We start from the raw sequence: 17,920 nt of genomic DNA, 5'->3' as shown, positions 1-17,920 counted from the left end.
CACTAACACCAAAATAAGGATTCTACTTCCAAAGTTACAGCGCAAGGCAGCGCTTGCACAAACACCGCTGGTCAGTCTGTGGACGTGCGTAATACCACTAACAGCTAATTACTGTTTCTTGCTCCCACCATGAGAGCAAAGAGCTTCATGTGTGAATAGCAAGAAGCGACCCTCCTCTTTCCCGTATTCTTCCTCCCCACCCCCAACACCCTTATTTTTTATGCACATCTCAAACTGCATTACCTTAAATTTGGTCAGACCACTGATCACTTGAAAGCTAGCAGCCTTCTCTCCGAAGTTTCGCACCTGGAAGACACCGCTCAGAGCCTGCTCATCCTCTATTACAGGCGTTCCTCTCCTGCTACGCAAAAGGCAAATCCCTCTGGACAGCAGGGGAAGGGCTCCACCGAGCCCTTGGACACTACTAAGTGGTGGAGGTGGAGGGCATGGGCTGCAGGAGCCCCCCACCACCCTGGTCAGCCACCAGGAGATGGTTTCTCTGGAGGACACACCGATACTTTAGAGACCAGGGTGCAAAAGGAGCACACCAAACCTTCCAGGAAAAAAACTGAGTTCTTTTTACATAAGATTCAACTACATAAATGCGAGCAGATTTGCACATGAAAAACCCTAAAACATGCGTTTCACCTACACTTATTGAAAGAAACAGATCTAAGGCCCAACTTTTCATGTCTAAACCCAATCTAGCAATTTTCAGCTCTCCCTATCCATGACACAGATTACAAAATACCAAGTTCACAAGGGGGGGGAAAAAAAGCTAAGAGTTATCTAGTTATAAGAAGGGAAGAAGAGGAAAACAGAAGTGAAGGAAAAAAAGAGCTACCATAACCTCAGGACAAGAATTCACAATATGAAATATGATTCATGTTTATACTAGCAAAATTCTTTTAGAAAAAACCTGAGGCACATGACAGTTTGATAACACCTCTAACTGCCTAGAGGAGTCACATAAATCCTTTAGGCCAAGGACCACGTCCCCTTTCGTCTCTGTTCAGCAGTTAGGATGCTGCGCTACAACGAGACTGGTCGTACTAGAATAACACAGAAGCTTATAAAAAACATTTACCCTGCTCTGAAGACCTCATTTTAGTATTAAGTAGAGAACCTAATTCCTACAGTTAAGCAAGCATGAAAGGAAAGTGCTTTTAAAGTTACAAACCTTTTCTCGCAGCGTTACACTTCAGACCATCGGATCTGCCGAAATCTATGCTTACGTACGCTCCACTGTCCAAACCTGAAGTACCATTTTGGAGATGGCAAGTTGGCGCTGTAGTACTTGCCTCACAGCTTATAGGATCATCGCGTAAATTCAGAGCGATGTAGTTTAAGCCATTCTGAAATCCAGTTGAGGTATCCCTGGACATTTTGCTTTCCTGACCATCAGAAATGTTTTCATCTGGTTTTAACCAAACATTGTCAAATGAGGCAGAGCTGTGTCTTTTGCTACTATCAGTAAAGAAAGAGGAGGAGGTCGTCACAGTCCCAGCAGAAGAGAACGTTTCAGAACTGTGTCTCCTCCTGCCTTGAGGATCGGCTCGAATCACTTTCGGTCCCATGGGAGGTTCAGAGCTAGGAACAGAGAAGCTACTGCTACCAGCATATCGATCAACAATGCACAGCCTATTAACTATGGAAGAAGGGCTATCAATCTTTACGCCGTCGTCGGATTCGGCGGCAAATGGCCGAGGTGGTGTTGCTGCCATGTTGAATGTCATCTCCGTGTAGTCATCAGTCCTGCTACTTGCGGTGCTAACACAAGCGGTACCAAACGAAAGCCTAGCGTAGTCAGGATTTGGTTGGTTTCTAGGAATACCAGCACTTGCATAAATTGAAATATCTGTTAGAGAGTTGGACAGTTCCTTCGCTACTTTCGGCGACTGTACATCCAAGTCAACACTCATATAATCAGAGAGCGGGGACTGCCTGTGGTCACTACTTGAGCCTAGCGACGATGGCGATCCTTCTGCAGATAAGGAATACGGTGTATTACTTGCCTTTTCATTAAAATCAATATTTATGTATTCACCGGGACTCGCTGGCTCAGGTGGAACTGTACGATCATACATTCTTGGGATAGTATTACTCCCTCTTGTACCTAGTGGGAGTCTCGTGGGCCTCATAGCCCTGTTCTGCACAAGTCCTTCATCTGAACCTTTCATCACCGGCGATTTAGAGATGCCGTTAGCCAGAGCCTCGCTGTTGACCCCTTTTACATTTTCTGGTCCACTATACAAGAGTTTTCCAGGTGAAGACATTGGAACATACTCACTGTGGTCACCGTTTTGTCCTGATAACGCCTTAAAGCTTCGGGGCAAAGAAAAATACGAACTGAAACCTTTGGAAACAGAAGCGGTGTGAATATAATTGGAATCACTGGGGTGCTTTGGAGCTGAATTACCAGGTGACATATCCATATACTCATTGTTTACGATCTTCTCATTACTTCCTTTAGAAATAAATCCAGTTAAAGGACTTCGTACAGGTGAAGAGCTAGCCTTTGGAAACATCATCATATACCCTCTGGCGTCAACCTGAGACGGTGACCACGAATTGTTAATCTGTTTTGGAACAGATATACTTTTAGGAGTCATTGGCAAATAATCACTGTTGCTGGATAGAGAAGATGCAACTCCTGGCATCATTGGCATGTACCCATCATCCCTGGCTTTACTCCTACTTTGGTTACACACGGAATCAAGGTTAGCGTCATTGTACTCCGATTCATGGTTATCTTTTAATTTTGGTGGTTCAGAGTAAAGTAATCGTCCATGATTTCCTGCAGAATCTTCATCTAACAAAGCTGTAGTTTGTGTTGTCTTCTGCTGCACTGCTACAGAAGTTGGTTTTGTTAGAGAGTAAGTTCTTTTCCTGAAACACTTTTCAGCCTCCATATAATCATCTCTTGAGCTATCATCTGCCTGTTGCTTGCTCATGGACATGTACTCACTCAGACAGTTCTCCTCTCTGATAGGCGGTGTGTTGCCCAGGGAATCCGGCGTATTACTCCTGACCCGAAAGTACCTGAAGTCTCCAGGGCTGGAGCCATATTCATCAGAAGAGATAAATCCCCCATCGCTTGGGGAACCACAAACAGATGAGCTAGAAGGCCTGGTCAACATGTCCGAAGCAGAGCCATGGCCGCTACTGGAAGAAACACTGATGGGACTTGTAGTGGAGGGAAAATGAGAAACGGGCAGCGAAGCAGACCTGGTGTGATAAGATGAGCTGAAAGCGGCTCTCACATACCTTCCGCTCCCCTCCTGCCGCCCCAAATTCATCCTCGCAGTATTCAGGTGGATCAGACTGCCAGTCACTGACCTAAAAGGTCTAGTCATGGTTCCTTCTCCTTCGCTGGATGTTCTGAAGCGATAGGAGTTGCTGCTTTTGGTGGTAGGAGGAGTGCCTCCGGCAACGCTCTCAGTTCTAGATCTTCTCTGCAAGCCCGTCTGGCTGGGGGGCAGGTTGCCCAAGTGCCTCCTAGTGGTGATGAAGGAGATGGGATTGGTACCACTACCACCACCAGAAGACTGGCTCTTGCTTCGGGGCCTGAACTCTGCAAAGGCCTTTAGAGCTTTCATGGTCTCCAGAAAAGTCTCGTGCATATTCTGGGCAACCACCGAATCATCCACTTGCATCCAGAGCTCTCCGGGTCCAATGGAAGCAGATCTGCCCACTTCGATGAAGAAAAAGTTCTCCGAGTGTCCGCAGCGGCGAATATTCATTAGCTGCAAGTGGACGGAGGGCACCTCCGAGTTCAGCTTGACGAGGTGGATGGCCTTGCTGGAGAGGCACAACCTGTACACGCCAGTGAGGTTTTTCGTTTGTCCCAAGCCTTTGGGCTTAACGTTGACCTGCCACACCTCCTTGAAGACGGTGCCGGGCCTCAGGGCGGCCCCGTAGTGCTCATCATCCTCGTCCACCTGCTGATCGGCGTGGTCCTCCTGCTCCAGGAAGCCCCTCTTGCTCTGGCTCATCAGCTCGCTGATCGCCTGGTACCAGGCCTCCTGCTCGGCCTCGTTCTCGGCCAGCATGGCGAAGTACTCGTCCTTGGTGTACAAGGCGATGATGTGCTTGTGCTTGGCGTCGGCCCGCCGGCTGACGGTGAAGCACTGGTAGAGGGGGATGACCCGCTTGGGCGGGGGGCAGCAGAGGGAGGCCGCCCCGCCGGCCCCCGCCGCCCGCAGGCTGCTCTTGAACTTCTTCTCGCTGTCGTAGTACTCCAGCCGGGCGGGGGCCAGGTGGCTCTCGGCCCGCAGGACGAAGTAGCGCTTGTGCCCGTGCTTCTGCTTCCGCAGGTACCCGCACTTCCTCACGTCCTCCCCGGCGGCGGCGGCTGCGGCGGGCGGGGGGACGCCGCGGCCCGCCGGGGGTGGCTGCCCGCCGCGGCCCACGGCGGGGGCGGCCCGGCCCGCCGCGGGGGCGGCCTCCGGCGGCGGCGGGCAGAGGGAGGCGCTGGGCGAGCGCCGCAGCAGCAGCAGCAGGTGGTGGGGCTGAGGGGACGGGCAGCGACCGCCCTCGCCCGCCGCCGGTTCCCCGTCGCCCGCCGCCGCGCCGGGCACGCCGGGCTCCTGCTGAGGCACGGCTCCGCCTCCCGGGCGGCGGGGGCCCGGCTCCTCCTCGCCGCCCCCGGCCGCCGCCGCGCCGCCGCCGCCGCCCGGGCCATTCATCCCACTCGCCATCTTAGGGGCCAGGCAGGGTCCGGAGCGCCGGGGAAGGGGTACGGGGCGGGCAGCGGGAATCCGCCCTCAGCGGGGAAGCGCCCCCCGCGGCGGGCCGCGCATGGGGAGCGGGCGGTGCCGGGCGGTGCCTGCCTGCGCGCCCACCCGCCGCCCCCCGTCCGCGCCCGCCCGCCCGCCCTCCCGCCGGCCGCGCCGCGTCCGGCTACTCGCACTCACGCAGGCGGCCTCGGCGGCACCACGGCGAAAACATCACGTGACGCCGCGGAGGGCGGGGGCGCGCGGCGGGAGGGAGGGCGGGAGGCGGGGGCGGGGCCCCCCCGGCGCCGAGGCGGGTAGCGGGGGGCCGGCCAGCCCGCCCGCCGGAGTGGCAAGGGGAGAGCGAATAGAGAAGGGCGGCCCTGCCCCGGCGGACCAATCAGATGGCGGGGGGGCGCGCCTCGCCGCGCGCTGGCCGAGGGAGGCGGGGCTCCGGCGGATGGGCGGCGCAGCGGGCCAATGGAAGGCGGCGGCAGCCCGGGCTGGCCGCGAGCCGGCGGGGTGTTTCCTGCGCTGGAGACGGGCGAGTGGGGACAGGGGCGGGGCCGGCGCTGAGTGGCGGGGAGGGGTGAGCGGCCGGGGCGCTGGCCAACCGGCGCCTCACACACACCGATAGGGGAGGCGGGGGCGGGGAGCGCCGTGCATTCGGCGGCGCGAGTAAAACGGAAGGCGGGGGCTTGGGGAGATGGGCAGGCCCGGCGGCCAATCAGTGGCAAAGTCCCGTCCGAGGAGAGCTACCGGCTGACGTTGCCTTCGCCCAGCTCCTCGTCGGAGGAGCCTGCTTCCCCCCCCCCGCCTCGCGCGCGCGGCCGGGGGCGGCCCCGATTGGCCGGCGGGGAGCTCGGCGGGGGACGCCGGGCGCGCGGGAGGGAGGGAGGGAGGGGAGGGAGGGGTGAGCGGGCGCGCGCCGCGGAGGAAGTAAACAAGCCGTCAGCGCGCGGGCGACCGTTGGAGCCGAGTGCAAAAGCGGCCGGGGCGGGGGCGGCGCGCGAAGCCCGGGCGTGAGGCGCGCGGCTCGCCCGCCCGCCCGCTCGCCACAGGGCGACTGCGAGCCTCCGCCCCCCGCGGCTTGTGCTGCCTGTGGTGGCCCAGGCGATGCGTTCGCCTCGAAGTGCGGCGGGTTTTGTTATTCTTGGTACGCTGCCATGTCATTTGGCAGTTGTCACGGGGTCGGGGTCGTCCAACGCCAGTCAGTCGTGGGTTGGGCGTGATTGGCAACCTGCGCCGCTGCTGTGGCCGCTTGGTACCGCGTGTGATCGTCAGTCTGTGGCATCCAGGCAGGCCACTGACATAATCCCGGAATTTTAGATCAAAATAGGATGAGCGAGGAGCAAAATCCTCCTGTTTTGCAGTCAAATTGTGAATGGGCACTTCGGTGCCATAAAATTATCTCTCTTCCCCATCCAGATTAATTGTTGCATTGTTAAAATTTGGGAATAGGCGTTATCAGAGGTACAGATGTGCCACCATTTAAGAGAGAGTATCGGAGGGTGCGGAACCATTTCCAGCCCTCCGCCCACCTCCACAACGCTTTCTTCCTCTCTTAATTAATCCTTCTCTTTGCCAGCTCACCAAGTGTCCCAGCAGAGGTACGGAATTGGCACGGAAGCCCCGCAGCTCCGTGACCCTGTCGGCAAGCTGTCACGGCCGAGAACAGAAGCGTCTCTCCTACCTTCTCGCCTCGGGCTGCGTCGTGGCGGCGGTTTCTCAGCAGTGGAAGTCGGGCTCTTGCCCACCCATGCGGTCCCTGGCGCCTTCTCATTTTTCATAAAAGTGCCCCTGCCAAAGGTATATTTAACTTGAGTTAGGCATTTGTGTGTATCAGTCCTGTAAGTGTAAAAATAATCTTTTTTTCCGTACTAACAACTGCAAAGATCATTTCCCTAGCCAGTTATTTTGACCATATGTCTCTTTACCAGCTCTCCCTTCTCTGTCACTCAAACATAATGTACTTGATTTGCTTTCAAGGGCATTCTTTGTCTACCTCACCTATGACTCATTATTTAGATGACAACACTCACCAATCCCTGACACCAATGTCCACCACCCACTTGTTAAATTTTTTGATAAATATTAAAATATTTAAAATATTAAATGTTTTCTTTCGTTCTGTCTCTCGGATGTGGGAAAAGATACTTTCTGGAGTCTCCAGTAACTCAGTTTGGAAGCTGGCACACCAAATCTTGTACTTGCCGTATTGATTGTTAATGCCTCAGTATTTCTTTGTACTTCTGCATTCTCTACCTGTTCACGGCCTGCTCATCATGTGTTCAAACTGCAGTCTTTTTTTGTTTGTTTTGTGTTTTTACAGCACCTAACACAATATGTTCTTGTCCATGATTACAGCTCCTAAGCGTTATGGCAATACAGTGAATAAGTTGTACCTACAGAAATGTAATTATTCCCAAAACAAGTATTATAAACACCAGGAAACTGAGATTAAATTCAGTTTTCAAGGAAATTCAAACATGTTAGTATGAAAATTCACAACTAAACACCCCAGTAACGTTGATTCTGCCATGCAATGCTATCATGCAATAGCTGTACAATTATATTGCATTATATTGTTGATAGCCCCTGGTAGAATTAAACTGGTTTTTGAAGAGGTATTCCTTTTATTTTTCATTCTTTTCTACCTGGTCCATCAGTTGGGCGGAGCTGAGATTGCTTGCACATTTCCATATATTGTTTGGATTCCTTTCGATACTTCTACACGAAAATTTAAAGTGGTTTTAAAGTTTTAAATACATTAAAGCCTTAAAACTATTGAGCAAGGTGAATGTGTTCATTGCGTGCTTATTCCAGCTGGTTGCTGAAGGATACGTGTGGGAGGAAGAAAGGAAACAATTTGAAAGAAAGGGCTTGGGTTTTCTATTTTGTTTATGGTTTTTTTTTAGTCATCAACCTCTGGGCTTGCTTGACAGTAACTATGAATAAGCTGTCTCTGTACATAAGAAGAAATGTAGCAGTGTTTTCTGGTCTCTTTTACAGTCTTCTGCTATGACGTTGCACTTGCCATGTTTTTTGCTAGGGAGTTGAGAAAGCAACGTGTGCGTAACTCAGCCATGTAGGATTTTGGGGTGGCGGATGCGCGTGATCAGACCCACAGCTAGCTGCGAAGAACAGAGCTGATAGAAATGGATTTTTCCAATGGGCCTTCTTTGGCTTAAAAAGAGTGCTTAGCCTTCCTGGAAACTTAAATTGTTCATATTTTTCTATGTGAGTATTAGGAAATACTTCCCCAAACTGCAGACTAAGCTTTAATTTGCATATGCTTTCTCAACCTTCGTTAGTAGGAAGAATAACTAATTTGTTTCATCTCTCTTCAAATAAATGTTGTTTAGAGTCTTGGATGCAGTTATTGAATCAAAGTTACCAATTTTCTGTAGTAATGATTTTTTATTGTTGTAGCTCATGTAAAACATGCAAGAATACCTGTTAGTATATGATATCCTTTCGTTACTGAAATAATTGTCTAGATATGGGATAGGGTCTAATTTTGCTATCTTTTATGTCACAAAAGATTATAACTTTCACAAACTTTTGCAGGTTTCTGTCTCACTGTTTCTCTGGCTACTGGTCTAGCACGTAGCCATAGTTTACTCTGTAAAGTCAGTGCCCCACTGTTACATAGAGTCAGCTTTATATTCATCAGTTTTACTTCTAGAAACCAACATAGCCTGAGTATGCAATGCTTCCTTAACTGTGGTTGCATTGTCTTCCAGCAACTGTAAAGGGAAATCAAGATCCCCCTCTTCACGTCTCTTGATCTTCACCAGACTTGAAGAACCTGTAGTTCTTAGAGCTGGAGGTATGTTTGCTTTGTGTTTCATTTATTTGCTCTTTCTACCATACCAAGTGTCTGCATGAGGCAGGCACTGTAAAAGACCAGAAATTTGAAACCATTTCTTTCATTATGGTTTCCACAAGTGGCTGTAATGTCTGTAATATGAAGTAATTAAGCGATTGGTAGTCATACTGTTGAGCCAAATGGAGGGCCATATATGTCATCTGCTGCAGAAGCGTTGAGGGTTAAGTAATGGGTTCCTGTAGGTGTCCGTGAAATTCCACAAAGAGCAATATTATTAATTCAGTTAAGATATAAGAGGTAAATGGCTTGGGACACAATGTCGCATGGTCTATTGCTCATTTCTTCTAGTTTCACCAGCCTGTATTATGCCCATCCTCGGTTGTATCTACAGGAGTAATTACCCGATAAAAGACAAAAAAGAAATCGGTTTTGTTGAGTAGTAAAACACAATCCTAGCTCAATCTTACACATGACATGTTTGTAAAAAAAGAAGGGAACTCCAGATTACCTCTGTGTAGAAATTTAGAATAAAAATAGCCCGGAAGTATTTAGCAAGCAAAGGATGTTGAGTGAAAGGCAAGCTTCATAGTTTTTAATTTTATGTGTTACACTGTTTCACTACTTATAGATTTGTATACGTTTCTAACATTTCATTAACCATTTTGACTTAGTTTGCAAAATAAATTAATATAATTCTTCATAATGTATATTAATGGCCAAAATTCTTCCCCTAGAAGTCTTGTTTTATCTTTACACCTCCAAAGTAGCCTGTTCTCATTAACTTCTTAGCAGCTCTGTTCTCACTCTGGACATACCGTGATTTTTACAAGAGGCAAAGTTAGCTCACGAAATCAAATGGAATAGCGGTTTTAAATGAATCAGTTATAGCGAGGTTATCCTGCGAACAGGGAAACTTCCCCATTCATTGTATGGCAGCGGAATGAGAAAATGAAACGATTGTGACATTTCTTAACCAAGATCTAGAGGACAAAAATGCCTTCTGTTTAAGGCACAGATCAGGAATTCTAAGCTGTCACTTCAGTTCGTGGCAGGTTTGCCCTACATCCTTGGGCAAATCTCTCAATCTATCTTGTTCTTCAATTCCTTAGTCATTAAATGGAAATAATAATTCCTCCCTTTGTCAAAAGAGTGGTTTTGGAGATAAAATCTGTTAATGACTGAGAACCTTAGGTATTACGGCATCAAGGGTTATATAAAAATCATTGTAAAAGCCAACCTGAGGGCTTCCTTTATCCCTACAAATGCGTAGAATTCACTGTGTGTCAAGAGTCCCCTAAACGGGCATTTTCCAGGCACGAGCTACCCGAACTCTTATTTCTCTCGTCCAGGCCTTCCTTCCTGTGTTGACATAAGATACTGGAACCTTCACAGCATTTATTATGATGCTCATTTATGAAAATGTATAGATTTGAATTTAAGATTTTTAGGCACGAAGATTAAAGGCAGACATATTAAAGAGTTGCCCAGCCTAATTTAGAGGGAGCTGCGGGTGCTCAGCACCTCTCTGATCATGAAGATCTGGTTGTTTACTTGTTCCATTGTACTCCTTTCACCATCTATCTAATCCTATCACATAATTGTCTACAGAAAATACTCAGACGCTTGGTTTCTTTACTGTTTTGTATAATTGGGGATAGTGTCACCATGCAGTGAAAAGAACCACAGAATGCTGTTTTTCAAAGGCATATGCTCAAATTTGCAAAACTTTTTCTCACTGGATCAGGAATAAATAGTGAGATTATTCTACCTATTTGTTTTCCTATTTATGGATAGTTGCTGTTTGGGTTATATAGTGATGATAGCCTCGAGATTATGTGAAATATTTTACAGCTACTTTAGTGAAAGAAGCATAAATGTGCCCTTTTGTGATATATAGTTTTTGGCCGCATGTCCAGGTCAGTAAGATATGGAAACTACTAAAGGAACTAGACTTTTATTCACTAATTTCACAGATTGTCTTTGGAGAATGGCAAGGTGGAACAGAAATTAAAGATACCCATTTATATAACTGGAAATAAAAAGTGGTATAATTAGTGTCAGTTTTCAAGTATTAATGGTAATGAGGAGACAGGACTGCTTTCATAAAGGAAAAGCATTTTTTTTCCTCAAATTGAGTGCAAATGAACCTTTCCTATTGCCTTCTTTGCTAGTACATCCTATCCACTGAAAAGGTGTTGTAGATCGATTAGCCAGCATGTCTTTAATTCTTTGATTTTAAAAAATTATTAGTTGAAGTTAAAGTAAATGCCCTCTAGACAGTTTATAAATGAGAAATTTCAGCTTTATGCTGGATGATACAGCTTCTGCAATTATTCTCTCCATCCTCACTTGTAAAAATGCTTTAAGTTCAGAAAAAAAAAATTATTTGCCTTTCAGTTTCATTTTTTGACTTGGGAAGTTGCAAGTAATTTGTGTCTTCCTTTCCTGATGGAGGTTTCTTTAGCACTAAAGGTATCAAATAGAGGTTTGCTAACCACATTTGTGTGTTTGATGTACTTGCTTTTTCTGATGACAGCTTCAGTCTTAGAGTGTCAATACTCGAATACCAATGGAGGTCAGAGTGGCTTTAACCTGAACTTCTCCAGCAGTATCTGTCTCAGGGAACGAGTGTGCATGTGCTTGTCTTAACCACAGCCACACTTAATGAATTGACTATTACTTACGCAGTTTTATGTGGTGTCATGTTCATTTAGCTTCTGTATTTTCTTTTATTGTCTAATTGACAGAAATTGTCCTTTCTTTTTGGTATAAGAGAGAAAGAACTCTGTCTCATCTGTACAGCAAGAGAGATATTGAATTTTTAATCTAGTCATGGCCAACAAAATAATTTTCTTAAAATAATGCCCGCGGACTCTCCTAACTGTGTCTGAATTATCCTTCTTTGTTATATAAGGGCATATATTTTAAATGTTTATGAACAACTGAATTAGAAAATAGAATGGAAGGCACAGTTGTTAATTGACTAGCTCTTTATTTAGATTTCTTGTACTTTCTGATACAAGACCATGGAGTAGAGTCAGGTTTTGTTAGAATTGCGGTGTATAATGGAGCAACAGATGATCACCTGAGCTTAAGAAAAGTATTAATCAGAAGAGAAAAGATCACCTAACTTAAGGAAAAATATTTTAAAGAAGGAATCCTGGCACATAGAATCCTTTTTCACACAGAAGCTGGCACTCCCACGTGCACATGGGCCACGTGGAGGAAGGTGATTCAAAATGCCTGTATTCTCCACCAACTTCTAGTCATGGCACAGTGAGAAAAGACCTTCCATAACCACTAGGAAAAGTCAAAATATAGTGTTCATCATAATCTAGGCATGTAACTGTATTGGGTTTGCATGGCAAGGTTTTGGTAGCGCGGGGCTACAGGGGTGGCTTCTGTGAGAAGCTGCCAGAAGCTTCCCCTGTGTCCGACAGAGCCAATGCCAGCCGGCTCCAAGACGGACCCACCACTGGCCAAGGCCGAGCCCATCAGCGACGGTGGTAGCGCCTCTGGGATACCATAGTTAAGAAGGGGGGAAAGAAACCCTGTGCAATTGCAGAGTAAGAGAGGAGTGAGAATACATGAAAGGAACAGCCCTGCAGACCCCAAGGTCAGTGAAGAAGGAAGGGGAGGAGGAGGCGCTCCAGGCACCAGAGCAGAGATTCCCCTGCAGCCCCTGGTGAAGACCATGGTGAGGCAGGCTGTGCCCCTGCAGCCCATGGAGGTCCATGGTGGAGCAGAGATCCACCTGCAGCCCATGGAGGACCCCACGCCAGAGCAGGGGGATGCCCGAAGGAGGCTATGACCCCGTGGGAAGCCTGTGCTGGAGCAGGCTCCTGGCAGGACCTGTGGCCCTGTGGAGAGAGGAGCCCAGGCTGGAGCAGGTTTGCTGGCAGGACTTGTGACCCTGCAGGGGACCCATGTTGGAGCAGTCTGCTCCTGGACTGCACCCCGTGGAAGGGACCCACGCTGGAGCAGTTTGTGAAGAACTGCAGCCTGTGGGAAGGACCCACACTGGAGAAGTTCATGGAGGACTGCCTCCCGTGGGAGGGACCCCACGCTGGAGCAGGGGAAGAGTGTGAGGAGTCCTCCCTCTGAGGAGGAAGGAGCAGCAGACACAACATGTGATGAACAGACTGCAACCCCCATTCCCTGTCCCCCTGTGCTGCTCAGAGGGAGGAGGTAGAGAAATCGGGACTGAAGTTGAGCCTGGGAAGAAGGGAGGGGTGGGGGGAAGGTGTTTTTAAGATTTGGTGTTTATTTCTCATTACCCTACTCTGATTTGAATGGTAATAATTTAAACTGATTTCCCTGAGTCAGGTCTGTTTTGCCCATGATGGTAATTGCTGAGTGATCTCCCTGTCCTTATCTCGACCCACAAGCCTTTCATTATATTTTCTCTCCCCTGTCCAGCTGAGGAGGGGAGTGATAGGGTGGCTCTGGTGGGCACCTGGCACCCAGCCAAGGTCAACCCACCACATTATATAAGAAATATTTGAAGAATATAAGTGATCTTCACAATCTATCTGTTTCTTGACATAGGGGGCAACCCCTCCGCTCCTCCTTCCTCACCTGTCCCTTCAGAACAGCCATCGATAGCCGCACTCCAGTCATGGGTTTGTCCCACCAAGTTTCAGTAATGGCAACAAGGTCGTAGCTTTCTAGCAGCACGGTGGCTTCCAGCTCCTCCTGTTTGTTGCCCGTGCTGCGTGCGTTGGTGTAGAGGCACTTCAGCTGGGCTGTCGGCTGCGTCACCTCCTTAGAGGAACACACCTTCATTCCTTTGAGGTATTTCACCAGTGTTCCCCTGTTTGTTCCGATTACCTCAGGAGCCCCTGGCTCATCTCCATAAGTCTTCAAGTGTGCTCCAGTGTACCCAGCAAGTCTCAGGGCAACAGGCTGAGGGCCCTCGCTAGCACCCCGTTCCTCTAACGTTGGCACGTGATCCCACAGCTTGTCACGGGCAAGCCTGAGATTATCCATCCTCCCCCTTCAAGTCTAGTTTAAAGCTCTGTCAGTCAGCCCCGCTAGCTCGTGAGCAAAGACCCTCTTCCCCCTTTGAGAAAGGTGAATCCCACCCGACGCCAGCAGGCCTGGTGCCATGTAGGCCATCCCGTGATTGAAAAACCTGAAATTGTGGTGGTGATGCCAGCCATGGAGCCATGTATTAATAGCCTGGGTCTGTCTGTTTCTTCCAATGTTGCTGCCCGCAGCTGGAAGGAGAGAGGAAAAAATAACCTGTGCTCTGGATTCCCTTACCAACCGTCCCAAGGCCCTGAAGTCTCTTTAGATTGTCCTTGGACTACGCATTGCAACTTCATCGCCACCTGCATGGAAGGCAGTAATGGGTAATAGTCGGAGGGCTGTACCAGGCTGGGAAGTTTCCTGCTGGTGTCCTTGACCCGGGCCCCAGGGAGGCAGCAGACTTCCCTAAGAGGAGGGTCTGTCTGGCACATTGGACCCTCTGATCCCCTCAGAAGGGAGCCACCTACAACTATAACTGTCTTTTCTTCCTCGTGGAGGTGATCGTGATATGGGGGCAGGCCTCTCTGACCTTGGCCACACCTCTGGTGTGGATGGACTGTCATCCACATCATCCATGGACGGGCCTTCCCCATCCAGAGCCTCACACCTGTGGTGCAGAGGCAGCTGGGAAGGCGAGGGGGACAAGGAGGGGGTTCGCCTGCTGTCCCGAGCGTGAACTTGCCTCCATTCCCTCCTTTCCTTTAAGCTACTGCCTTCAGCCTGGCGGGGAGAGGGTACAGGAGCCCCTCGGTCTTGGGTTTTTTTCTGGTGGCTGTTCCTGTCTCAGGGAGGGCAGAGCTTGGTTCCGCCAGTCTCTTTCTCAGACTCCCCGATGCTCCTTAACCTTTCTGCTTCCCCTCGCAGCTCTGCCACCAGGCCGAGCAGATCGCCCACCTGGTCACACCTCACACAGCCGCTCTGACCACTGCCACCCGCTACCAGTGACAGGCTCTGGGCCGCCCTGCAACCCGGGGCCTGGACGGCTGCGTGTTCCTGGGGGAGCTCTGTCTGGGTTGCCACAGCCTTTCTGGCGAGTGGTTACCATAGCTAAGCTCCTTCTGGGAGGGCGATGACCACCGACTGAACTCACCTCTTGGGCTGGCAGGCTGACGACGCCCTTCCCGCGCAAACTGCAGCGCTCCCCGGCTTGGGGCGGGGCGTTGCTGCTATGGCAACGCCCAGGCCCCGTCGGCATCTCTCGCGAGAGCTGGCGGCTGCCGGCCGGTCCCGCGCGGCCCTGGCGCTTCCCCGCCTGAGGAGACCCCTGGGATACAGCAGTTCTGTAGACTTCGGGTAATTAACGTCTCAGCTTCCCGTATGTGTGATGGATATATCTTCTATATATATGGCATATGTAGTTATCTTAAATGTCTAGCAAGACAACACAGATGTTTCAGAAAACACACATACTAAATATGCTGATTTACTGTTTAAAGTCATTAGCAGTGGGCGGTTGCTTTTTTGCTAATATAAAATACAAAGTCTTGTTTAACTATTGCAAAGTGAAATAACACTCAGTAGAAAACAAGGTGTGTTGGTGCCCCTCGCAAAGGTAGTGCTTTTGAACTCCTTGACACATTTCAAAATGTAGGGTAAGATGGAATCTTTGCTTGTAGTTCCAAGTATGGGACAAAACGTAGCCTTACCAGCTCGGAAGGAGCTCAGAAAGAAATTATGACTCAGAGACGGTCTTCTGAATCATATTTCCCCTGAGCTGTAGCGTTGCACAAGTGGGGAGTATGCTGTCAGCCCTTTGCCAGATGAAGCACATTCCCTCCCTCGTGTCCAGTCAGCTCTCTCTGCTGACACAGAAGGGAGCCAAATGACCATTATGTTTACTTCCGACCCAATTTCCCCCAACTTCCCCACTTGCTCATGGAAGGAAATAATATCTCTTCAAGGTTTGCTCATTAATATAGTGCCCTCAGTATAGCTTTCAGGAAGGATGGTGTGGTGACACTGTAGAATGCAAGAACACCTTACAACTTCTGTACAGAACTTTGTGACCCTCAGATGCCTGGTGTATTAAGTATGTTTAACTGCTCATTTGTAGGTAGGTGGGACACTGTACTCACTTGTCAGGTCTGAAACTAATGCTTGTTCCTTGGGCACTCACTTTTCATCCTATAGGAAGCGAATCTGTCACAGTGAAAGAATATATCAGCAGCACCTACATGGCTTGCAAAGTACCGTTTGAGTTAGATTCCAGGCAGATTTGGCAAGACTAATAATCACCAAGTAAAATACGATTAAACAAATCTGAGTTCTTGATAATTATTTTCAAAAAAGGAGTTCTACTCACATGCAAACCAACAAAAATAAATATTTCCTGTGTGTTAAGTTTAAGAATTTAAGAATAGCATAAACAAATAATCAGCTGATCAGCTAATTAAGCTCTGCAATGACTTTTAACAGATTCAGTCAGCAGATTTTACAGATGAACAGTGATTTACCTGGAAATAATTGAAATTAAAGTATTCATTTGTTAGTATTAGATCAGCTAGCAATGCAAAAGTCCATTGTTCTTAATGGTTAAAAATGTTAATGATTCTGGTAACCTACTAGGAATCCAGCATTTAGAATTCCTAATTTGGTAGCAACAGTAATTCTATGCGAAGCCTGACAGTGAATAGTATTTATTTTCTTTCCTGGATTATGAAGGAGGAAAATCTAAAGTAGATAGGATAGCATATGTTGAAATTGATCATTTCAATGTTAGACATCTATACCTTTATAGTGAAATCTTAAGAAAATTTTACCTGAACCATGTACTTAAGGGACAAATTATGTACTTATCCATACAGGAGGAAATGCGTGAGGAATTTTTGTCAGTTTGTTCAGTTTTGCCTGTAGGACTGCTTGGGTAAGTAGCTGCTCACCAACACAAATAGCTAATTTTAAGTATGTAACTTAGAATTCCATTCTGTATGATCCTTACACCTATGTTTGTTCTTCAGAAAGAGCTTTCACAGATTCACAAGTAGTTTTCCCAACAACTACAAATTTTTACAGAAGAAAATAGTTTATAATAAAGCCAGGAAAAAAGTTATGTTGCAATAAATTGAAAAAACGGGATATTGTCACTGAGTATTTGCTCTGTCTCCTGATATTCAATTGCCAGAGCTGTTCTGTTATTCTTGTTAATCTTTCATGCTTGCCAAGCTTTACTTTCCATCACTTTACAAAAAATGAATAGACTGAGTAATAAATTATTATAAATGTAAAAATTATGATGTGCCTGTGTTTTTTAGACACCTAACAGTCATTCTGAAAGATATACCCTTATGGTGTAGAAGGTAAAACTGATAAACCTGATCTAGGCTGTCTCTGTGACTGGCATACCACGTGGCCAGTGAACAAGCGTTAGTCTGCTTCCATGGTATTATTCACAGTTCGATGGAGTTCTGAGAAGAGGTGTTATCTATAGTGCTTTATTAGGTAATTGTGACATCATTTATGATTTGTTTTATATTGTACTTATTTTTAATACATCAGTATAGATTAACTCAACATTTCTTGGTACTGATGCATCTTGGAGAAGAGGGTAATTTTCCCCTATAACCATGCCTTGATGCGAGTGAGAGCAGGGGAGAGGAAGGAGCGTGTGTAAATATGTTGTATCAGTGCAAAATCAATCACTTAATGCCTTTCAGGGCTTCCCTTCCTACTGTGCTTTCAGTAATAGAGTATTCTGTTACTTAGTACTGTTGGCGGTGTGCATTTGTACAACATGCAGCATAATGACCTTTACCACAATATGAAGAATAAATAATAATGCAGGGGCAGTGGGTCTCCAAATTATATTTCATACTAGATTAGAATAGGCTTACCTCTCTTTTTTCATAAAGGCATTTGATATATCTTGAAATAAAGTACTTCTTCATTTTATTTTTAATAAAAACTTCTCCAAAATTTCTGTCCTAAAACTCCTGAAGATAAAATGTACAAGGTATGCATTTGTGTCACTCCATTTCATAGCAATGTATTTCTCATCTCCAGGCAGTTTATAAAGGAATAGTGTTCAGAAGATTTCAAAATCATGTCTAACATTCTGCTGTTGCTTCCTAAATCAGATTCTGAAGTGTTCATGTTCCAAATCTCAATTCTTTTTGAATCTTGCAAAGTGAACTTGGCATTGGATGCTAATCTCTTCAACATAAAAGCGTTGTATGATGTAATAAAACTGTATTTCATACAGTCTTACACATAAATTACGTCCCAAATAAGTTTGTGGAATTCATTACTCTTTTTGTTTGTCATTTAGATGGGTAGTTACGGAACAAAATCAAGGGTTTACAAGTAAATGACATAAATAAGTTTAAAGAATGAACAAGTGCAACAG

General features: G+C 47.3%; 1 protein-coding gene and 1 long non-coding RNA gene across 31 annotated transcripts in view; one reads left to right on the top strand and one right to left on the bottom strand.

The window, feature by feature from the left end:
* IRS4 (insulin receptor substrate 4) overlaps positions 1-4,935 on the bottom strand; it is a 29,332-nt gene extending 24,397 nt beyond the window's left edge. For 11 of the 23 annotated variants that reach the window (XM_087748462.1, XM_087748463.1, XM_087748460.1 and 8 more), the window contains exon 1: positions 1,181-4,934. In XM_087748462.1, coding sequence (XP_087604588.1) covers positions 1,181-4,700 — 3,520 coding nt within the window. In that variant the 5' untranslated portion in view covers positions 4,701-4,934. Of the gene's footprint in view, positions 1-243; positions 307-364; positions 500-1,180 lie in introns of those variants that run through there. The other 12 variants (XM_087748455.1, XM_087748456.1, XM_087748450.1 and 9 more) reach the window with 4 other exon arrangements.
* Positions 4,936-5,646: 711 nt separating this feature from the next.
* On the top strand, positions 5,647-17,627 carry LOC148056660 (uncharacterized). Of its 8 annotated transcripts, none has more exons than XR_015702546.1 (5): positions 5,647-5,871; positions 6,304-6,524; positions 8,462-8,547; positions 13,096-13,341; positions 13,767-17,627. It is a non-coding gene; the product is annotated as an uncharacterized LOC148056660 (long non-coding RNA). The 8 variants fall into 8 exon arrangements; XR_015702547.1 differs by having other exon boundaries at positions 5,647-6,524; positions 13,767-13,901; positions 14,443-17,627; XR_015702548.1 differs by having other exon boundaries at positions 5,647-6,524; positions 13,767-14,871; positions 16,383-17,627.
* The last annotated feature ends 293 nt before the right edge of the window (positions 17,628-17,920 follow it).

Source organism: Nipponia nippon, unplaced genomic scaffold (assembly GCF_047370975.1).
Source record: "Nipponia nippon isolate SJK-2023a ecotype South Korea unplaced genomic scaffold, ASM4737097v1 scaffold_12, whole genome shotgun sequence".
Taxonomy (NCBI): domain Eukaryota; kingdom Metazoa; phylum Chordata; class Aves; order Pelecaniformes; family Threskiornithidae; genus Nipponia; species Nipponia nippon.
The sequence above is the reverse complement of the archived record's forward strand: the minus strand, read 5'-3'. Positions and strand labels throughout refer to the sequence as shown.